This window comes from Microcebus murinus, chromosome 11 (assembly GCF_040939455.1).
Source record: "Microcebus murinus isolate Inina chromosome 11, M.murinus_Inina_mat1.0, whole genome shotgun sequence".
NCBI lineage: Eukaryota > Metazoa > Chordata > Mammalia > Primates > Cheirogaleidae > Microcebus > Microcebus murinus.
Genome location: NC_134114.1, coordinates 82,045,854 through 82,070,254, shown reverse-complemented (window position 1 = coordinate 82,070,254; position 24,401 = coordinate 82,045,854). Strand labels below are relative to the sequence as shown.

General features: G+C 37.8%; 1 protein-coding gene across 1 annotated transcript in view; it reads left to right on the top strand.

The window, feature by feature from the left end:
• Nucleotides 1–13,662, top strand: part of PJA2 (praja ring finger ubiquitin ligase 2) — a 64,640-nt gene extending 50,978 nt beyond the window's left edge. Inside the window, exons 8-10 of the mRNA XM_012790252.2 lie at nt 6,873–6,987; nt 7,386–7,507; nt 10,999–13,662. Coding sequence (XP_012645706.1) covers nt 6,873–6,987; nt 7,386–7,507; nt 10,999–11,124 — 363 coding nt within the window. The 3' untranslated portion in view covers nt 11,125–13,662. The remainder of the gene's footprint in view (nt 1–6,872; nt 6,988–7,385; nt 7,508–10,998) is intronic.
• Nucleotides 13,663–24,401: the final 10,739 nt, after the last annotated feature.

Sequence of the window (24,401 nt, the reverse complement as noted above, 5' to 3'; positions counted from 1 at the left end):
CTGCAGTGTCTCTTCAGCACTTCTCTGAACAAAGCTCAGTATCATGCCAGTTGCTAGAAGGGAAAATATTTAAATAGCCCAGATTTTTGCATAGCTCACAAAAATAGTAAATTTGGATTTGAGGAGCAATAATTCCAACTGGAATAGTCCATCCCTTTGATGACTTGGCTTCCATATACACCTTTCTATGCACATTTGAACTTCCACCAACAATACAACTGTATTTCTACCTAACAAGATATAGCTGTTCTTACAAATGAAAAGGTTTTCACCCTTTCCCCAGATTGAGCAGATATATAGTCCTAACAGTCATTGTATTCATCACTAGCTCTGCTAATCACTCCACAAATTCAGTCATAGTCACACAGAATATTCTCTTATATAAAGACTAAATTGCAGCTAATATCCAACAACTGGTATATGAAATAGAAATAAAAAGGAGAAAGAAAAAAAAATTGGGATTATTATGAAATGTCCAATTTCCTTAAGTACTAAGTTTGACAGTTCATATCTCTGATATTTCACTTTGGCACTTCTTATTTTGTTTATTCCGAAGGTGCATCTGCAGTCTTTCAAATACATGTTTTGGCTTATTATCTTTCAAATTTTTTAGAGCAATTTTTATGAAACCCTCAATTAGTCAAAAATTCATGTTATTTTCAAATATGAGTTCTGTTATGGCACCAATGCAATGCAGACAGCTCAAAATATCAACAAGGTGTTTAGTAAGGATGTGGCTAATGAACGCACCATACGTTGATGGTTTGAGAAGTTAGGTTCTGGTGGTTTTAATCTTGAAAATGAGCCACGTGGGCAACCTGAGACAAAGGTGGAAGATAATAATGAGCTGAAGCTATAGTGGAAACAAATGCATCTCAACCTATACATGCCAGTTGCTAGAAGGGAAAATATTTAAATAGCCCAGATTTTCACATAGCTCACAAAAATAGTAAATTTGGATTTGAGTAAATTTGGATTAGCAGCAGGGCTTGACATTACTATTCCAACAATATTGGACCATTTTAAACAAATGGGCAAGGTAAAGAAGCTGGATGGGTGAGTTCTACATCAATTAAGTGTCAGAAAAAAAATCATCTTGAACCTTGCCTTTGCTGTCACAACATAAAGGCGAACCATTTCTACATATTGTTACAAGTGATGAAAATGGATTCTTTTTGACAATTGCAAGCGTTCACCACAATGTTTGGATAAAGATGAAGTGCCAAAACACAGTTCAAAACCAAATATTCACCAAAATTGCTAATGGTGTCTGTTTGGTGGTCCAGCGCTGGTATTATTCACTACAGCTTCATGAAACCTGGTCAATTACAGCAGATGTCTACTGCAACCTGTTGGATGAAATGAGGCTGCCTGCGATTAAGCAGCTGAGATTGGTCCATAGAGTCAGGCCAATCCTCTTTTAAGACAGCACTCAACCACGTGTTGCACAAACAGTGCTGCTCCAACTATAGCAGCCGGACTTGGAAAATTGCTCTCATCCACCGTATTCACTAGACCTTGCACCAGCTGACTACCACTTCTTAACAGGCTTTGGACCACTTCTTGCAAGGAAAAATATTCAATTCTCAACAGCCTGTGGAAAATGCCTTTTGTAATTTCATTGCCACTAGCGCTCTAGCCTTCTTCGCCACTGGCATAAACAAGCTACAGATGGCAAAACTGAGTTGATAGTTTAGGCACATACTTTGATTAAATGTACTGTTTGTTGTTTGAGATATAATAAACTGCACTTTTGATTCGAAATTGGACATTTTATATTTAATGACCTAATATATCTATCATAAGTACTTTTGAAGTTGTTTTTTTTTTTTTTTACCTGCGTGTGATAAAGAAGGTGGGTTTAGAGATCACTGGGAAGGTAGATTGGTTACCCTGTGACTCCATTTACATTAAAATTTTTAAACATTCTTCTTGCAAAGAGTATAAGGTAAACAACACTACCCATTTTCCTCTCTCCTCACCCCCTGGCAACCACCAATACTTTCTGTATTTGTGAATTTGACTACTTTAGATACCTCATATAAGTGGTTTACAGTATTTATACTTCTGTGACTTGCTTATCTCACTTAATTTGGTGTTTTTTTTTTAAATTTCAAATTATTACAGGGGTATAAACATTTTTTGGTTACATAGATCACTTTTGTTATGCTTGAGTTAGAATTGTAAGTGTTGTAGGATTGTAAGCCCATTACACAGATAGCGTTCCTTGTACCTGTTAGGTAGATTTTCACTCATCCACTCCACCTCCTCCCTCCTGCTTGATTTCCACTGACTTCCCTCTATGCACATTTGTGCTCATTGGTTAGTTCCAATTTAATAGTGAGTATGTATGGTGTTTGCTTTTCCATTCTTTTTTTTATTTCAAAATATTACAGGGGGTGCAAATGTTTTGGGTTATGTATATCACTTTTGTTATGCTTGAGTCAGGGTTTTAAGTGTGCACATCACCCAGATAATGTTCATTGTACCTGTTAAGTAAGTTTTCACCCATCCCCTCCCCCTCCTTCTACCTGCTTGATGTCCACTGGGTTTCACTTTGCTAAGTGCAAGTGTGTGCTCATCTGTTAGCCCCAATTTAATAGTGAGTATACGTGGTGTTTGTTTTTCCATTCTTTAGATACTTCACTAAGGATAATGGTCTCTAGTTCCATCCAAATTGTTGCAAAAGGCCTAAATTCATCCTTATTTATGACTGAGTAGTAGTACATATTATACATATATCATATTTTATTAACCCACTCATTGATGAGCACTTGTGTTAATTCCACATCTTTGTAGTTGTGAGTTGTGCTACAGTAAACACTGGAATGTAAGTATCTTTTTGATAAGATAACTGTTTTCCCTTTGGGTAAATACCTAGTAGTGGGGTTGCTGGATCAAATGGTAGATCTACTTTTAGTTCTTTGAGGAACCTCTATACTGTTTTCCATAGAGTTTGTACTAACTTGCAGTCCTACCAACAGAGTGTAAGGGTTCATTTCTCTTCAGCATCTATTATTTTTGGGCTTTTTAATAAAAGCCATTCTAACTGGGGTAAGATGATATCTCATTGTGGTTTTAGTTTGCATTTCTGTGGTGATTAATGATGTTGAGCATTTTTTCCTATGTTTATTGGCTATTTGTCTATCTTGTTTTGAAAAGCTTCTGTTCATGTCCTTCGCCCACTTCTTAATGACTTTTTTTTCTTTCCAATTTGCTTGAGTTCCTTTTAAATTCTGGTTATCAGCCCTTTGTTGGATGTTATAGCTTATAAATATTTTCTCCCATTCTGTAGGTTGTCTCTTTTCTCTATTAATTATTTCCTTAGCTATGCAGAAACCTTTTAACCATGTTCCATTTATTTATTTTTGTTGTTGCTTTGATTGCCATTGGGGTTTTAGTCATAAATTCTTTGCCTAGGCCGATATCTATAAGAGTTTTTCCAACATTTCCTTTTAGCATTCCTGTGGTTTCATGCCTTACATTTAAGTCTGTTATCCATCTTGAATTATTTATTGTAAGTGGTCAGAGACATGGATCCTGTTTCATTCTTCTGCATGTGGCTATCCAGTATCCCGAGCACCATATATTGAATAGGGCTTCTTTATTCAGTATACATTTTTTTCTGCTCTGTCACAGATCTGTTGGCTCTATGTATATGTTTGTCTATCTAGGTTCTCTGTTTTGTTCCTTGGTCTATGTCTCTATTTTTATGCCAATACCATGCTGTTTTGGTTACTACAGTGTTGTAGTATAGTTCAAGTCTGGTGATACCTCCAGGTTTGTTCTCTTTGTTTATGATTGTTTTGGCTATTCAAGCTCTTCTCTGGTTCCAAACAAAGTGTAGAATTATTTTTTTCTAGATCTGGTAAGTATGACTTTGGTGTTTTGATGGGGACTACATTGAATCTATAAATCACTTTGGGTAGTGTACACATTTTAATAACTGTTGATTCTACTGATTCATGAACATGATATGTTATTCTATTTTTTTGTGTCCTCTCTAATTTCTTCTTTTTTTTTTTTTCTTTTGAGACAGAGTCTCGATTTGTTGCCCAGGCTAGAGTGAGTGCCGTGGCGTCAACCTAGCTCACAGCAACCTCAAACTCCTGGGCTCAAGCGATCCTCCTGCCTCAGCCCCCGAGTAGCTGGGACTACAGGCATGCACCACCATGCCCAGCTAATTTTTTATATATATATTTTAGTTGGCCAATTAATTTCTTTTCATTTATAATAGAGACGGGGTCTTGCTCTTGCTCAGACTGGTTTCGAACTCCTGAACTTGAGCAATCCGCCCCCCTCGGCCTCCCAGAGAGCTAGGACTACAGGCATGAGCCACCGTGCCCGGCCTCTAATTTCTTTCCTTAGTGTTTCATAGTTCTCTTTGTAGAGATATTTCACCTCCTTGGTTAAGTGTATTGCTAGGTATTTTATTTTCTTTGTCACTATTGTGAATGGTATTAAGTCTTTGATTTGACACTTGGCTTAACTGTTATTGGTGTATAGGAATGCTTGATAAGTATACATTGATTTTGTAAGCTGAGACTTTGTTGAATTTATTTATCAATTCCAGGAGATTCTTGGTGGATTCTTTGGGGTTTTCTAGGTATATTATGTCTTCAGCAAAGAGCGATAGTTTGGCCTTCTCTTTCCCAATTTGGATACCCTTTATTTCTTTTTCTGGCCTGATTGCTCTGGTAGGACTTCCTGCACTATACTGAGTAGAAGTGGTGACAGTGGGCATCCTTATCTTGCTTTGATTAGTAGTGGGAATGCTTTCAACTTTTCCCCATTCAGTATGATGCTGGCTGTGGGTTTGTCGTATATGGCTTTAATAATTTTGAGGAGTGTTCCTTCTGTGCCTAGTTTGTTGAGGGTTTTTTATTATGAAAGGGTGCTGGATTTTGTCAAAAGCTTTTTCTGCATCTATTGAGATGACCTTTGTTTTTGCTTCTGTTTATGTGGTGAATCACATTTATTGATTTTTTTGTATGTTGAACCATCCTTACATCTCTGAGATGAAGTCCACTGGGTCATGGTGGATTATTTATTTGATAATCTGTTGGATTTGGTTTGCTACCATTTTATTTGCTTATTTATTTATTTTTAAATTTTAGAATATTATGGGGGTATAAATATTTAGGTTACGTATATTGTCTTTGCACTGTCCAAGCCAGAGCCCACAGTATGCTCCACACCCATCAGTTCTGAATTTACTGATCCTCTCCTCCCCGACCCACCTGCCCTGCACCCAATGAATAGTATTTCCATGTGTGCACCTAAGTGATGATCAGTTAGTACCAATTTGATGGTGGGTACATGTGCTTGTTTTTCCATTCTTGTGATACGTCACTTTGAAGAATAGGCTCTAGCTCCATCCAGGATAATGGAGGAGGTGCTAGTTCACCATTGTTTTCTGTGGTTGAGTAGTACTCCATGGTATACATATACCACATTTTATTAATCCACTCATGTACTTATGGGCACTTGGGATGTTTCCACATCTTTGCAATTATGAATTGTGCTGCTATAAACATTTGAGTGCAGATGTCTTTATTATAAAATGACTTTTTTTCCTTTGAGTAAATGCCTAGTAGTGGGATTGCTGGATCAAATGGTAGTTCTGTTTTTAGTTCTTTGAGGTATCTCCATTTTATTTTCCATAGACCTTATACTAATTGTCAGTCCCACCAGCAGTGTTCCTATCTCTTCACATCCATGCCAGCATTTGTTGTTTGGGGACTTTTTGATAAAAGTCATTCTCACTGAAGTTAATGATACCTCATTGTGGTTTTGATTTGCATTTCTCTGATGATTAGAGATGTTGTGCATTTTTTCATATGTTTCTTGGCCATCAGTCTATCTTCTTTTGAAAAGCTTATGTTCATGTGCTTTGCCCACTTTTTGATAGGGTGGTTTGATTTTTTTTTGCTGATTTTCCTGAGTTCTGTATAGATTCTAGTTATTAGCCCTTTATTGGATGTGTAGCATGCAAATATTTTTTCCCATTCTATAGGTTGTCTGTTTGCTTTCATGATAGTTTCCTTGGCTGTGCAGAAGCTTTTTAATTTAATTAGGTCCCATTTATTTATTTTTGTTGTTGCTGTGATTGCCTTTAGGGTCATATGATCTGATGTTCTTTCTATCCTCCTTAGAACAGTGACTTTATACAAGCATTTGAACCCCTGAATGAAGTTCATAACCCAAATAACCTAGTAATACTTGTGAACTGGTAATTAGGTCCCTTTTATTTATTTTTGTTGTTGCCGTGATTGCCTTTAGGGTCATATGATCTGATGTTCTTTCTATCCTCCTTAGAACAGTGACTTTATACAGGCATTTGAACCCCTAAATGAAGTTCATAACCCAAATAACCTAGTAATACTTGTGAACTGGTAATGCGGATGTGCTAAGTCTGTGCCAGTAGTAGACATGGCCAGTCAGGAGTGCATTATTTGCTTCCATACCGTGAACATTTAGTAACCTCGGACGTATTTTAATGAAATGAACTTATCTAAAGTGTTTACTTTCTTTTATATTATTGATCCCACACAGGAACTCATAGTTGGAAGAATTAACCACTCCTCAGAAAATAGAAATATGATGGGCAAGTAGATGATTATTGAGACAAGACAGATTTTTGTTTTACTTGTGAAAAGTTGGGCTATGTGTGTAAATGTGTTTGATGTTTTGGTTTTATGGTGATTGTGGCAGTTCCTTTGGGAAGAGGAAAAAGAGCAAGGGACTGGATGAAACAAAAGAAACAGGAAGAGAATAATGGTGATATAACTTTGGCAAATACTTTAAGAAATGGTTTTCTATTACTGTTTCAAAGTTTTTTCTAACAAAGAACTGTAACTTTTCCTTTTCAGACTGCCTTGGCACATTTAGAGTCTCTCGCAGTAGATGTTGAGGTGGCCAATCCACCAGCCAGTAAGGAAAGCATTGATGGTCTTCCAGAGACCCTTGTTCTTGAAGATCACACTGGTAAGGGCAAAGTTGATCTCAGATGTTAAAGGACATGTTGCATATTTAAGTATATTATCAATGTACCTAAAAGATGAAATACTGGACTATTAGAAACTTCCATTAGATTTTCTATGGAAACCTGTTGTTGACAGACTTTCAACTAGTAGAAAAGTATTTGAATTTATCAAGTGATAGGCTGAGACAAATGTTTCCCAGTCAGCTTTTCTATAAAAGTAGTTAGTGTTCATTAAATTTCAAATTGTCATGTATTAGAAACATACTTGCCAATTAATTAATCAAAGTCTGGTTCTTTTGTCTTTCATAGATATTATCCATGAGCATAATATGTTGATTTTCAATTTTTTAAAAATTGGACTTTATGTGATTGATACATCTAAAATACTTGTTGATTTCAGCTATTGGTCAGGAGCAGTGCTGTCCAATCTGTTGCAGTGAATATATTAAGGATGATATAGCAACAGAGTTGCCCTGTCATCATTTCTTTCACAAACCTTGTGTCTCAATTTGGCTACAGAAGGTGAGTTTTAGAATCACTGTCTTTAAAATTAATGCTTTAATAGTTTGGCCTACAAGTTAATAATAGTAGTGTCTTTTAAGCCTATTTTATTCAACTATATCTGTGTAGCACTTTTCCATACAGTGTGAAAAACTGGCTGCCTTTAATGACTATGGATCAGGGATCATATGGAACTATTTTGCTTTATTTACATTGTCTAAAAAACAACAAAGACAATAAAATTTTAATTAATTTAGGAATTGATTCAAATATCTGAAAAAAATGATTTGGAAATAAAATCAATTAGAACTGTACTTATACTGAAATTTGGTGTTTGCTAAACTATCTCAAGCAAAGAAGCCTTTGACACAAACCTACTGTAACAATATACAAGTATTCCACTAATAAGGGTTGATGTTTCTGAAAATGTGTCTGAGAGATATTTAATAACTTGCTAAGTAGCTGCTATTCTAATTTTTATATATTCTTTAAATCTTTACCCAGTAGATTTAAATATATTTGAGTTACTTAAATAAGAGTTTTACTTAAATCTGCTCTGTGAACTCTATAACTTTGCATAAAGGATGTTTACCATCCAGCTCAGTAGGAATTCCCAAATCACTTTCTCAGCTTATTTACTCATGGATATAGCACTCTCTCTTCTCTGTAACTACTCCCTTTCTTTTCATCTTTTTTTGCTCCCCTTTCCTTCCTCCCTTCTCTTCTTCCCATTTTCTTTCTTTGCTGTTCTTCTCCTACTATCACTTCATCCTTCTCTAAACTCTTTTTAAAATCTTTGAACTACAATATAGAAATATTCACTGTTTCTTTATGAAATCAGATATATCATTTCGTTTTTTATGTTACTCTCTATTTTATGTCTGTATGCATATTCAATTTGTATTGTAGTTTTTATTCTACTTTTATAAAACATTACTTGCATATTTTTTTATTTGCTACAGTCTTTTGTTTCCTTACTTCTCAGTTCCCCTTTCTTCCTCACTACTCCTCTTGCCAACAGTATTTCCATCCAGGAATATATATAGCCACACTTTTTCTCAGTTGCTTAAACTCTTATACTTTGAGGTTTTTTTAAATTATTTTTCGTAGGATTATGCTATTTTTTTCTATATTTTTTTCATACCTATTCTTAGGCAGTTTTTTTTTTCTATATGAGCTTTAAATTATTTTATTTATTTGCTTCTCTCCCCAAAAAGAATTCATTTTAGAATTCTAATTGTGATTACATTAAATGTACCCATAATTTTTAGAGGATTGCTCTAGAATATATTTAGAGTTAGATTGGTGGAATACATAAAAACATTTTTGCAATATTATGCTCATTTGAGTCGAGGCCAAAAGTTGTGTAATTGGTTACTGCTGGAATTTTTTGCTTTTAACTTTATAGCATTTGTTAAATGATACTGATGATGATATGTATCAAGTAATGTTGTGAGAACTAAATGAGATAACCCATAGTACCTGGCAGTAGTACCTACAATTTGATAAGTATTGCCTGTGTAGAGATCATATGTGTTTCAAGTCTCATGAAACTTCCTGGCATTCTGGACTAAGGTGTAATACTGGATTCTGAATTATTTTTAAAACACTGCTTTCTTTTATCTCTTCCCTCCCTTATAACATAATTTGGGAAATAGTGTTTTAGATAATTTTTCTTAACCTGTTTATTTGGCATTATGTTGATATAGCCTAGATAGCTGTACCACACAGTATACTCACCTCTAGGGTTTTTATAAAGATTGAAGTAAATAGTCCATAATGAATTAAATATAGTACCTGGCACATATTAACAATAAACACATAGTGTAGGAAAAGTATTGGTAAGCTTATTAATAATTAAAGTTAAAATTCAGTAGAAAAGAACTTTGAGTGCCTGCACAAGATGGTGGTAGTCATAGAAGTAAGTGCTGTTAAGATTAGTGGGCATGCAGAACATGCAGAGCCACCAAGTCGTAATAGTTGTGCGTGTGCCTGTGTCTATGAGGTGCATCCCCTCATTTCACTTGCACTCCCACACATCAGACCTGCAACCCTCCTTGCCTTAACTACTATTATAGTTACCTACTTTATTTCCTTACCTCCATTGAAGGTATTTTCTACAATGTAGTTCTGATCATGTTACTTCCTTTCTCATAATTGAGAGAGAGAGAGAGAGAGAGAGAGAGAGAGAGAAAGAGAGAGAGAGACCAAGACTTCCAGTCACCTGTGGAATAGTACAGAGTTTCTGTGTTGGCTTTCAAAGCCTTCTGTGGTCTAGACCCCAGTCTGTGTCTTCAGATTTACTCTTCTGTACATTTGCTCATGACACCTGGCATGATCTTCCCCCTATACCATCTGTAAGATTAGATGATCTAGATAGGCCCAGCTTAAACTCCACCTCTTCTGTCATTAATATGCCCTTTTTTTTTTAATTCCCACAATAGTTTCAGAGACTTCAGAAGCAGTGGCTTTTGTGCCTGCTGTGTGTCAAGCACTGATGGATGATTCCTATATATTTTCCCATTTAATCCTCACAGTAACTCTAGGATATGCTGGTATCCTTATTCCCACTTTCCAATGATTATTATTCATCCAAGGTTACACAGCTGGTATGTGTTTGACCAAGACCATAGTCATCTGTTTAACTCTAAAATGTTGCTGTTAGGGCCCAATCTATATGGTGAGTGCACAGTGAATGTTTGTTTAATTGAATTCTTAAGTTGTAAACATTATCTATGAATTACAGCATTGAATTGTACTTGACTTTTCTTAATCCAAGGTAATATTACCTTTTCAGTTTCTTTCCTGTCAGGCAGCTGCTTAGTGTGAAGCCTTCCCTGGTTTCCCCTGGGGAGAAGGTTCCCAAGATACAGTTCTTGTTCTCTCCCAGGTCTATTGTTAATTGGTTTATCATTTAGAAGGCATCTAATTTATCTCTTTAGAAATAAATTACATAGCTTATCAAGAAGGTCTGAGGTCCCTTTGTTTTGACAAATCTGTGCTACACTAAAGTGAGGCTTTAGTATAATGGAGGAAGCTCAATGGGGGAATGATTAGGTGTGAGTTAAATAGGTGTGTGATTTTTCTAATATGTGCATAATAGATTAAATAATAACGATTAAATTCAGATCATTGCTGAGCTAAACTCTGACTTTGTGCAGACATGCACCATGATTTTTTGCTCAGCCTCTACCACTACATCAGTGTGAATGTGGAGGCTCTTAATAAACTTAAAAAACTTAATAAAAATGAAAGATGAATGACCTTAAAGGTACAAACATGATTAAGAGACATTGTTTATTCTCAAAGAAATTAGTCTTATTGGGGGCACAGAGGAAATAGCACCAAAATTTTGTCTTTCTGTATTGTATTGGTTTGAAGTTTATTTGGTTTGTGTTTTTAAGATACTTGATTTGTTATTAGGATAATGATACAATTTTTTTCTTTATTAAGTTACTTGTATGGCAGTTAAGATGTTTCTGGTGGCTGTTAACTTGTTTTTCTCCCTCCAGTCGGGAACGTGCCCTGTGTGCCGCCGTCATTTCCCACCTGCGGTTATTGAATCATCTGCAGCTGCTTCCTCTGAGCCTGATCCTGATGCCCCTTCTTCAAATAACAGTACCGCACAAGCGCCCTAAACTTTAACAGTTGAAATGAGATCAGTCTATCAAAGTAAATCTGCAAATTCCTTCTAAAGCTGATGTGCAAATTATTATATATAAATATATTAAAAATGCTATATATAGTATATGCCATAGTTTAGAAAGAAAATATTAACCTTTCTAAACTAAATTTAAGTTTGCAGAGTACTAAACATTTTCAAGCTGAATAGTGAAGCAGTGCATCCATTTTCTTTAGTTGAATTAATTGTAAAGTCAAGCTTATCAGTTCACTCTCTCCAGAAAAAGTAATCATCTATGTGGCAGACATTGGCTTTATCTATAATACTGTCACTAAGTGGTTATAATTAAGCTCTCCTGTCTGCATCAAATGTGAAGGTTGTGATCACAACAGAAGTATTTGGTTTCATTGGAAATAAAACAAATTCTAAAGCACACATTTTCACTGGTCCCTTTGCTTTTGCTACATCAGACTTCTTGGTTCATAATACTGAGAAGTTTTTTAGAAAGGTGTCTACTTTTACATCTTTGTTTAAAATTAGAACTTTTCCAAATGCCAAACAAAAGCTAAAATTTTGGCCAGAACATCACAAAATTTTAAAATCTTAAACATAACCCCCCCCCAAATGGTTAGGTGGTAAAATAAATTATTTAATAAAACAGTGGATGTGCTTAACATAAAGTTAGTAAAGCATATGAAGACTCTAGTGTGCTCAGTGCTTGGTACAATGAGATGAATTAGATGGCCTTATGAAACCCTTTCTAACCTCTTATCTCACATGTTTTTCCTTGGTTAAAATTATACTTGAAAGTCCAGAACACTCATGGCACATTTGTTTAATAAGTATTAGATATAGTTAGTTTAAGGTAATTTTAGTTCTGCAGTATTTTGGAAAGTCTAAAAATGTATAGAGGGTCGTCTTTGTAACTATATAACCCCAAACTAAGATGCACAGCTTCTCTTTTATGTGATCACACATACAGACAAGTATGTGGAAACATGAACCAAATAGTTTACTTACAAATGTGATTTGATATCAACACTAGGCAATGGTGGCTGTTAGAATGTCACATTTGAGCAAGTAAAATAGTAAAGCACATAGTGTACATCCATCCAATTGGTCCACTGATAATTTAGTTTGGACACATAAAAGGAATATTTATATGGCTTCCCAAATGCAGAATTACATCTTATTTCTCTAAGTATTTATATTTTGTCTCTTTTCTCCATTCTTAAAAATAAATGAATTTTCACTGTTGGCATATTTGAGGCTTAAATATAAGAAACATAACACTTGCATTCTAATTTTTGCATATATTGTAAATGTGTCTGGTATTTACAGCAAAATACTGTGTATCCTTTTATGGGTAAAACAAAAGTGAACATTGCATGCATGTAATGTGGTGAATTTGTAATTTATGGGTTCTTTGGGGCTTCTGTGACTTTGGAAATGCTTAGCATTCAGGCCTTAATGTTGCATTAGCTAGCATGTTTTCCTTCTGATGTATATAGTCACTGTTGTATAAACTAATCTTTGCTTGTTTTCTACTCTGTGATCTTTCCATACCATTTTTCATTGATGATCAGTTAGTGTCAAGGAGTCAAATCAGATTAAAATTAATTCTCATGTGTATATTGTGGAAATTCGTGGCTAGTGTGATTTTTTGTTTGTTTCTTTTCTTTTCAAGTAGTTGGTCAGTTGTGACACTTACTGGTTAAACTTACATTGCTAAAGATTTCTCTATAATAAGCCACACATTATATTTAGGCAGTATTAAGGGACCTTGGTTTTTTTCTCCTAGATAGCAGCTGTCCCAAAGAAAATATTTCTTCTTTGCCTGTTAAGATTTAGCTATTATCTGCCAGTTGTTAAGAGGTTTTGGTTCCAAACTCAACCAGCAATGTTGAAAGCTGAACTTAAGATAGCTGTTGTACTTTTTGCTTTCCATCTGTTACTGTCCTTCATTCTTGGCTCCCTACTATCTATAAACAGCTGCTATGAAGGAGAAAAGTTGAGTAAGAGTTGTCTTAAATTAAAAAATGAAAATTGAGGTTTTAGGATTTTTGTGGTAGCAAGCTGGTATAAATTGAGGCTGAGAAGTTTAAACACCAAAATGCTATTTGATCATATCTTGGATCCTTTTGAAAAAGTTAAGACTATATGAAGGTAAATTAGAAATAGGTATGAATATTAATGAAATGTTGTTTATCTTATTTCTCTATTTTATGTTGTGACTTGACCTAATAATTTTATTTTTTTAAATATTTTCTTATTTCTTGTAATATGAATGCTAATATTTAAAGGTAGATTCATGTGGTTTTCTTTTGTGTTTCTTAATTGTTTATCTCTAAGCTAACTAACTCTTAAGATTATTTGTGATCTGAATTTTTATTTAAGCTGTTAAATATATATGAACTGTTAAAATGGAATGCAAGTTTTTCAAAAGCCCAGGTCTAAATGTAATGATTGGTTTATTGTTCTACAACCCCAGTCCATCATTTTCCGTGTAAATCATAAACAATAAACAGGATATACTTGGTGGTCATTTCTAATATTTAATTGTGTAATCATATCACTTCTGTAATGTAACCCCTGAAGGATTTGGAGTTAATGGCAAAGGACAGCTATATTAAGGAAGTCCACAATAGGCTCCTGAGCACATGATTTTATTTAAAGTCCTTGAACTGTGACTTAAGAAGGCCCTACAGAGAGTCATACAGAAGTGATTGGTGGACTTCCTGCTGCTGGAGGGGCTCTGAGTCCGTGTCCTCTCCTGCCTAACATTCTTAGCAATCTTTTCGGTTTCAGCAGAGCCTGGTTTCCACACCAGCTCTCGACTGTAGAAACTCTCAAAGTTCCAGTAAGGGAGCCTGTCCTATGTCAGTGGTTTTCTCCAAATCAGGCATGGGACTATTATTAAATATAACTGTTTAGCAAGATTCAGCATGGTTCCCAAAGGGTTCAAAGACCTCATTGCAGGCCGGGCGTGGTGGCCCGCGCCTGTAATCCTAGCACTCTGGGAGGCTGAGGCAGGTGGATCGTTTGAGTTCAGGAGCTTGAGACCAGCCTTAGCAAGAGCGAGACCCTGTCTATACTAAAAAAATAGAAAGAAATTTGCTGGACAACTAAAAACATATATATATATATATATTACTAGGCATGGTGGCACATGCCTGTAGTCCCAGCTACTTGAGAGGCTGAGGCAGTAGGATCGCTTGAGCCCAGGAGTTTGAGGTTGCTGCGAGCTAGGCTGACGCCATGGCACTCCAGCCCAGGCAAGAGAGTGAGACTCTTGTCTCAAAAAGAAACCAAAAAAACCCCACCTCATTGCAAAAGGGCCAATTGGGGGCTGATAAGTTATGAATTATATAACACTGAATGAGATGAAAAGTAATCCTTTTGTTTAGAATTTTGATTCTGCCCTAATAGAGTAAACATATGATAGAAAAATAGTCACAGAGCTAGAATCAGCAACAGTATTTATCTCTACTATAGATGCTTTTATAATTGCATCATAATTTTCATTCAGCCCCTGTTGGATGGAGCTATTCATTACCCCTACAAGGGATGGATTTCACCCAAATTTCTCTCTAAATAGCACACATGTGAAACTAGACAGAAAAGTCCTGTTTATTCTGTATGGCCTTCTCTTCATATCCTTCCTCTGGTTTCACACTTTTCTGAGATCTTACATGATACCTACTCCAGACCAGCCTCAGGTTGGCTCTTTCAGTTCCTCTCCAAATATGTTGCTCAGAACTAAACACAAGTCTTCTGTGATATAAACAGAGCAGAATTTGGGGGCATTATTGCCAACTTCAAAGTGATCCTCATGTGGCTGTTATGTTTGGTATATGTTGTTGTTATTACCACCGTCATTGTTAGGCAAGTGTGTCAAATTGTTGTCTCTTGCTGAACTTCACAGGCATTGCTGGTAAGCAAGTCCACACCTATCTTATACAATTTCTTATTAACCTTAATTGAAGGACAACATTCATCCTCATGAAATTTAATTTTTAAAGGTACTTGTGAATTTGGATTCTTCCTTTTAGCTTTGTGTCAGTTCCAATTTTGATAAAGCATGGTTTTTGGTATTTAGTGACTTTTACTGATAAATATTGACTCGAACAGGATAGAATACAGACCCTCTTCAGAATGCAGACTGCCATCCAGGTGACCGATCCATGAATTAGTACTTTGGCTACAGTTGTTGAAGTAACTACCAGTCACTTCATGTACCCCTGTCTCTTCATTTTTCCTAAAAAGTACACCATAAAAATTTGGTCATGTTTGGCAGTCAGATTCACCGTCTTTGGGAGCAACCCAATCTGCTAGTATATTAAATCAGAAAGGAAATGAAGTTAGCTAGAAATGCCTCATTCTTAGTGAAAACATACTACCTCCTTTTCTAACTTCTCACATGCCATCTGTTTAATAATCTGCCTTAGAATTTTATGAGTGATCAATGTCAAGCTTATTTTAATAACTTTTGGAATCTGCCTTTTTCCCCCTCTCAAAAATTGTGATATTTAAAATAATATGACCTTGAAAAGTCACTTAATCACTCTGCTTCTGTTTTCTCCATAAAGTAATGAATCCAAATTATAGGTTCAGTACTACTATCTGTGCATGGATAAAGGTTTGAAAAAAATGTTTTTCATTGACTTGCAGAGTCATGGAGAAATACGTTGTGCTTGGTTTCCGTTATTGTTTTTAGTACTACTTTTTGGAGATTGATGAACAGTTCAGATAAAAATCTTAAAAACATCTTAATCACTTCTCAGGAGTTGAGAATTTGACAAGGGAACTTTATTAAATCAGAATAAATAAAATATAATTTTCTTAATACAAATTTTACTAAAAGGCTACAGGCCTGACTAACATATTAATAAAGAGAGGCAGCAATTTATTATTTCTTATATTCTTAGTATATGATCAATATATAGTTTTTATAGTGAAAATTGGTGGAGAGGAGGTCTTATCCTTGTAGAAAGATACTATTTCTTAACTGTCAGTAAGAAAAATCCTACCAGTCACTATGATTTCTTTTCTTTTGATTATAACAGCAATTCTTAATAAAATTCATTGTTAAAAATATATTTTTATATTATAATAGTTCCTATTTATGAAGTGCTTACTAAATACTAGGCATTGTGTTAGGTTCTCTGTCTTAGCTGATCTTCATAGTGAATCTCCGGGGTTGATTATTTTGTCCTAATTTACAAATAAAAAAAAATGAGTCCCAGAGATGGTCAAAGAGGCTCTTAGGTAAGCACTGAGAGTTCTTTCCGCTTCTTGCGGCCTTCTACGGTAGGAGCAGCCTATACGAGTAGTGCTATTATTTAAGTAAGTTGTTTGAGGTGCATTCTGATTTTTTTTTAATGGGAAAAATTGGGGTCTGTTGGAAATTCCGAAAAATATTTTTTTCCTTGTCATATTATTTTGCTAACGTGATTAATAGACATTTTAGCACTGCTGACCAATATTCTAATGTGGTCCTGGTTAGTGAAGTTTCTTAGTCATCAATAACATCTGATGAGAACTTCCTACCATTGCCTGATAATTTGAAATCCTTAAACTATTCTGCAGAGACTATGTCTCTGGTCTAATAGGTGTGTAGCATCCTGTTGTCTCTTTAACCAATGAGACCTAACTAATGCAGACACGTGTCTATGGGCGATTTAAACTGCCCTTTTCAAAACTCTCTGGATTTCTTCCTCAAGAAGCAATGGACATTTGCCCTCCATAATTGCAGATGCTCCAGAAACTACAGAACCTACCTCCAAGTTGTTTTGTCAGTAGGAATAGGCACTTGACAGAGGCTTGCCTTTTGATTTCAATCCTTAAATTTTAAATTATTTCCAGCCATTTAAGCCAAGCCCTAGTTTTATTTGTCTAGTCCCATTTTCTTATTAAAAGAACCCACTTTCAATAATCCCCAGAAGGGGATTGTTGGAAGACAGAGAGTTGTTAGAAGGGGGTTCTCTGTGTACCCTCATACTGACTGACCTTTAGCCTCAACAAATAACTCCTTCTCCTGACCTGAACCAAGCATTCCCCAACCCTTGCATTGCAGTATCCTAGATTTGCTGCCATTCTAGAATGTCAGAGTATTTATTTCAGTTTAAAATAACATTTAAAGCAGATACAGATAGGGATGGGGAGTTTACAGAATCAAACTTGTCTGGAAAGCAAGCCCTACCCTCAATTAGATGATGACGAAACTATGCATAAGAGAACACCTTGGTTACAACCCACATCTAAATGAATAAATAGTACCTGGAAGAAAATGTTCAAACATTTTAAAGGACTGAGCTTATGAAAATAGCACATTAGTACATATCAAACTGGCATCCTCTCTGAATCTGCTGAAAAACACCTTCACCAAACCGATCAAATTAAATATTAGGATAACTCACAGCTGCTTTCCATTTAATAAATGTGTACCAAGTGTCTCCTCTAATAAACCTATGGACAAGGTAGGCAAAATCCTGGCCTCCTGAGATGTCCATTGTAGTGAAGAGACTATTGTAAGTCCCCCACCCCCAACACAGCTGGAATCACTCAATCGGAAGGGTTTCGTCTTGGCCTGGGGAAGGCTAGAGGCTCTTTTGCAGTTGCCCAAGCTAGAAACAACATTTATATTGAATGACCCCGCTGCCCCAAGGTGGCTTTACCAGAAGCTGCCCTCAAGCCCAAAGGATCTATAGCTGTGTTGATAAATTTATAGGTTGAGGATCTCTTAGAAGATTATATGCCTTATGGTCTCCAGCAGTCCATGAAACTTCTCACAACCAGGGAAGTTTAAAAAGAATTAATTTTCTAGAGATGGGACCAAGTAGAATGGAGAGAAGCAAAACTTCACAGTATTTCACTTTGTATCCTGTGCTTTGTTATTACCTTTCCCTTTTACTCCCTGTGCTCTGTGGCATTCACACGTAAGCATCCAATGTGGTTTTACCCAGGAAATGGAACATAAAGCAGGCAATTTTGAAGCATTGCTTTCCTGCTGACCATGTAGCCTCTGGTGCAAAATATTGTGTAATTTTTGGTAACCATGCTGGTAGACCAGCACTAACACAACGAACCTTGCAAACTGTCTTACTAAGGGCTTGACAGAGAGTAAGCACCACTGTCAAACTGTCAAATGAGTTCTGTTGTGACTCTTACAGCAGCTGAATGGGTCAAATAAAAGTGCATTGGGCTTCAAGGATACTAAATGACATGCAGATGCACAGTCGTGTTGCGACAGCTCCTGCCTGTCCCAGCAGCAGCACTGTGGCATACAGAGGTGCCAGATCTTGTGTCATGGCTCACCCAGGGAGGGCAGAAATGTTGCACAGTTTTTTTTTGGTTCTTCCTTCCCTACCCCTCATTGCTGTATGATGCATTTTTCTCCCAAAAATAAGGCCCTGGAGAACCCTCTAAAGTTTGTTACATCCATAAGAGAGTGAAACTATAGAAGAGGAAGCAGAACAGAAGGCTGCATTAGAGGGGTTCATCACAGTGCCTGCCACAACCATTCTGCTTGAATGAAAACATCCCTTCTCATTGTCAAGAACTTAAAAATGTCTGAGAATTTACCCTGCTTGCATGCTAATAAGTTTCCTAGATAATGGCAGAATATATGAGACCCCTAAAACAGAAACAAAGGACTTTATTTCTCATGGCACAACGGGCAGCATGAGTATCATAATGACATTAGTTCTCTTTGCCCTTGATATCTCTTGGGGCAGGTGGATGCTGCACACCCAGTGAGTTTGTGTCACAGTGGAGGAAATGCAAGCTTAGGAAACCCCAATCTTACAAGGGAGCTTCAGGCAAACCTGCCCCGGAACAAGACATTATCCTCGTTATCTTGGTCAGGAAACAAATGCGCCCTGACCTGAGAGGGGAGGAAGGGACAATCTATCTTCTAATACTATTTGCTGTATAAACATCTTTGAAAAGAGTGCAGAACGAAGCTGTCCATGCCTGTTTCCAGAAGACATGCAGAAATGTAATTGTCTCCTAACCCTGCGGTTTCTACTAAGTGGATGGGACAACCAAGGCCACAAAACCCCACTCCTGCCAGCCACAGCCGACTGGACCAGAGGTGGGCACCCTACCCAAGGCCCATCCATGCAGAGGTCAACCAGTGACCTGGTGCTGCAGATCAGGCAGGCCAATCGGGTTCTCTCACTAACTTCTGTTGGGAAATGGAATTCCCAATAGGAAATAGAGGAGCTGAAGCAAAAGGGTTGCATGAGAAAGGATATGAAAGTTGTAAGTAGTCGCGACATGTTGAAGTGAGGAGCAAGCAGAAAGTAGAGCAATTAGAAACTATGGGATGCAATGAAATACACAAGGCTGGATTGAAGAGGAATCCAACTGCAAGGGGGGAGAAGGAATCTGAGCCTCATCACTGGAACACCAGAATGAAGAAGTCGTCATAGCTCCCTCCTTCCTTCCTTTTCTCAAGCATCTTCTTACTTTTCATCCCCATCTCCACCCACACCAAACATGACATCTTCATAATCACACACAAGCCATTACTGGAGAGGATTTGAGTGAGCCTGTTTTACTTAAGTAAGCTCTTGGGTTATAAAGAACGGAAGAGGTGCCCCAGAATGTTGTAGGACAGTGACTATAAATTAGCTAACATTTATTGAGTACATATTATGTGCTAGGAACTTTTTGGGCTGGTTTTACGTGCAATATCTTAGTTAATCCTAACAAAATTTAGAAGTAAACTCTATTATAATCTTCCATGGACACCAAAAGATTGAGTAGCTGCCAAGGGTCACTTTGGTAGTTAGTCAGGATTCCAATCCCTGCTCTTAACTGTTTTGTTATATTGCCTTCTGCACAGGTAAGTGAGTTAACACTCAAGTATAAATGAAATCAATTTCAGTGACATTAGGAATAGTTCTTGCAGAGTAACCCTTTCAACATTGTTTCAATGAGGATGAAAGCACTATAAACATTTGGACCAAAAACTACTGAGAAACTATTAATTATATTAATAATCACAGAGATTAAGCCCAAAGAGGGTAAGGAGAGCCTGAACATTAAATTGATTTGTTCTCCTACCTGGAAAAAAAATGATCTCAGCAGATGCAGAAGTTTATGTTACTTTCAAATCCACTGCAGATAAAATTCTGCCTCCACCATTTTTCTCTTGTCAGCCTCTGTGGTATCGACATTGCCAATTACAATCCACATCTGTAAATAAGCAAGAACAATGAAGTGCTCAAAGGAAGCCTGTTGTATTTCTCCAGACTGGTAAGGCCTGGGTTTTCTAGCATGTTGCGATCAAATAGAGGTAAATGTCTAGTCCTGCTGTGTCTCATGCTAAATCCGCTATACACGGTCTTGTTCTGTCCTAATCGGTCTCTGTCCCAGACAGCTAATCCTTTTGGTTTATGAATACCCATGGCCTCAACATCTCCAGTAACAGGCATCTGCCACGGGAGGCTGAGAGAGCATTGCCAAAGCATCTTGGCGGAAGGTGCTGGTCTGTTTATTGACTGCTTTGTACTTTGTATATTGTCAATAAAAAATTGACAATATAAGTAACCACTATATTAGCTCACTTAAGGAGGAAACAGTGGCTTGCCCAAGATCACACAGCCAGAAAATGTTGGAGCGAGGACTTGAAGTCAGATCTTCTGCCTACAAACACAGTTTTTCCACTATGCCAAAAACTGCTCGTGCATTCCTTTTGCCTGTAGCCACTGTAAGTCATCCGGTGAGTCAGGGCAGTGGCTGAGGCTGGAGCAGAAACAGAGGCCTTCAGTTAGTAGGTGGTATTTACCTGCAAAGCCGCCTTGCCCCTAGATACTTACCCGCCAGCTCAGTGAGCAAGTAATGACTAAATAAGCAGATGAAAGCTTCTGTTTGTGGGTTCCTGTGTATCTGCTTCCATTTTGGTCAATTTGAAGCTAGGAGGCTTGGGGCGGGGAAGCAGGGACATTTCTGAGAGCTTGCTCTGCAGCCAGCCTTTATGAAAATAGAAGGACAGGGTGAAATTTTTAGCTCTTTAAGGATGGCAGCGCTGATTGATAATCTCTAGGAGCAGGTGATTGCTTCATGGTCCTGCAGCAGGAAACCTGCTGGTTACAACAACAACAAAAAAAAAAAAAAAGAAAAAGAAAAAAAAAGGGAAGGCAACATTTTGTCTTATAAATTGAGGAATAGCATCCTCTGGTGACTTGTTAATGTCAGAGATGATGTTGACAAAAGTGAAGATGAGCCTGATTGCACCCAAGGAGAATTTTTTTTTTCTTTTCAAATGGAAATACAAATTTGGGGTTAATCTGAGCACTCTTGAGTCTAAAAAGAGGGAAGCTGAGGCAGTGTTTATGGGCCTCACGTTGTAAGGGAAGGAACTAAACTCACCTTGCCAGTTAATTCCAGAGGTGACAGGCACTCACCTTTTCTCACTCCTCTTTTCTCTTCTTCCTGTTTTCCTGCCTCTCCTTCCATTACTCCTTCTTTCCTTCATCAGCCAGACTGATGTTTAAATCCTCGCCCAACTGTACTAGCTGTGAAGTTTTGGGCAGCTTACTTAAATCTCCATCTGTCTTGTTGCCTTATCTATAAAATGGGGACAGATGGTGGTCTATCCTGTAGGGTTATTATGAGTATTGGGTGAGTTAATACATGTAACGTACTTAGAATCTGCTCCAAGTCAGCTTTGGGAACACTTCTCCCTCAGTCCTGATGTTTCCTTTCACGTGGAGGGAATGTGGTTACTGAGACACCCTCCTCTGCTCACCATCGGGGTGCCTTAAGCTAGTTAGCACTGCAAGCAATAAACTGGCAGGTTTGTCTGGGCTCCTTCTTTTCCTTTCTGGGGTGTGAGCGGTTGCCTCTGCTCTTTCGAGACTGGCTGTGGCCCAGTGCTCTCATGACAGCATGGTCAGGCCATCTAATTCTGGAGTTCGCTATTAAGAAGAGCAGCACTGGCCCTTAGAGCTGCCGCGGCCCTCACCGCAGGGCTTCTGCACCTTGAAGTTCTTTCCTTAAAACATTCTAAGTCCCACTACAAGGTCCTAGGAGTGGCTGGACAGGCAGTGACATCTAGATAGGTAGGGATCAGTATAGGCCGCAGTCGGGAGCCTCTCTCACCCTCTCCCCTGCGAGCGTTCTCAATGAGATGCCCCAAGGGCTTCCAGGACTCATACATCTATGGGGCCGCTCTGTAGCCCATGGCAGGATCCGGCTCCAGGAGGGTGGCCTGGTGAGCAAATCTCTCCAGCTGCCTGGCAGGGTGTTTCTTTCACAACACTGGACAAGACCAGGCCGCCAGAGTCACACTGATTTGGGACAACTATCTTATCGGACACAAAGCAAGTTCTGGGCTTGGTTTGGGCTATGTGTGGGCCCGTGTCAACAAAGTGCCCCACAGGTGTGTGGCACTCAAGGTGGGGGCAGCAGGTGTCCCTTAGCGCTGCACCCCACCCCCAGCAGGCGGTCTTCAGTGTGGCTGTGCCTGTCACCACACCAGCTGCCCTTCCCATCCGTGTCCTCTCTAGCTTCCAGTTGTGAACACATCATGCTCTCTCGGGTTGGTCTCAGAGCTAAGCTGGATGAGGGACTGACATTTCTTGTGCAAAAGAGATCACTCTTCTCCGTCCCCAGTCCACCCCCTCCCTGCTGATGGTGAGTGGAACGGAAAGAGATCACAGCTGGGAATGCAGTCTAAGGATTTCAAGAGAGGATATTGTTGAAAGATAAGGCTGCTCTGTTTATGCTATAAAATTCCAAACTATACATTTAACATATCTAGGAAATGAATTCCATTCACATTTTCCTGCATACTCCGGATAAGACTTGCATGTGTAGCCATCATCAATGAAGCTCAATAACAACCTCTGATAGAGTTGTTGGAAGCTGGTATTCACAGGCGACACTTTGGGTGATTTGGCGTCAGGAGTCATGATGTAATAGCATTAAACAGAATTAGGCAACCGCAGAGGCAGGAAGGCCCATAGTGTTCTTAGTACAAACAGGATCTGAAAAGCCATTGCATCCTTAGTGATCCTGGTGTTGCTACCTTTTCCTCACTGTGGGAAATACAAAATTGGCCAGTCATGGTGCATATCACAATAAAGACACGAGTAAATGGTTCCTGGACCTGGACAGGAAGAAATAAGTGTTCCTGGATTATATGAAAAATCTTCACATGACTGATTGGACTTGGTCCTTACTCATTGTTCTAAATCTGCATTGGGAAATTACAATACCTCCCTATGGGCCCATGAGTTTTGTTGTATTTTTTAATCAAATTATTTATATAGGCAGGAACCCAACAAAAGTATTTGCCCAGGACCTTGCACACCCTAGTGGTGGCCCTCAAGAAAAGCGTCAGCCCACAGAAATAAGCCGTCCCCTCCTCTCAACGTTTATCAGTAACAAAGGACCTTTTTTGGCCACTGTCTGCCACTCCTTTGTCTCACTCCTCAGTTTGTTCAGAATCTGATCAGGGAAGAGAGATGCTGTGTACTTAGATCCTCTAAGTCCCCAGTAAGCACTCAATAAACGTGAGCTATTGTCACTTTTCAAGCTTTCAGGTTGTATTTTATTTTCCATTTTTTTCCTCCTTCCATTCCCAAAAGCATCCTTCCTTTAACTCTATAAGCTCTTCTTTGAGCCCTAACAGATTCCTGTTTATTTTTGTTTGTTTGTTTTCTACTATTATTCCAGAGCCCTGGACAATCTCTAACACAGAAAAGAAATCTCCTTCTTTCTTGACATCCTACAGCAGTTGGACTGAATGAAAATCCCACTGCTTCCCGCCCTTTGCCAACACTACCCTGGATACCAACACGCTCTACCCAGGCCCTGACCTGACAGGCGATCATAAAAGAAGAGCATTCAGTTGGTTAAAAACCAGATCCCCAAGGTGAAGGGAATCCACCTTAAGGATTTGATTCAAGAGGTCAATAGGGTTATAGGAACGAAGGTATTCAACATAGCAAAACTAGAAGCAAAGTAAATGTCCAACAGTAGGACAATGGTAAGGTAAATGATGGTGAAACCAGAACAATATGGAGCTCTTTCCCATTATGTTTGGTGAGACAAGGAAGAGACATGGGATAGGATTTATGTGGATTAATCCAGGAAGGAGAGGAGGGGACACACTTGATAAAAGTATGTCCTGTGATTATAACTATGTAATATTAGGCATCTGTAAAAAGATAGGAATAAACTATTGATATGTAACAGTTAATATTCTAGAGTAATTGGATTGTAACATTTGTCATTTCTTTTTTTTTCAAACTTAATATGTTACTTTTATGATTTAAT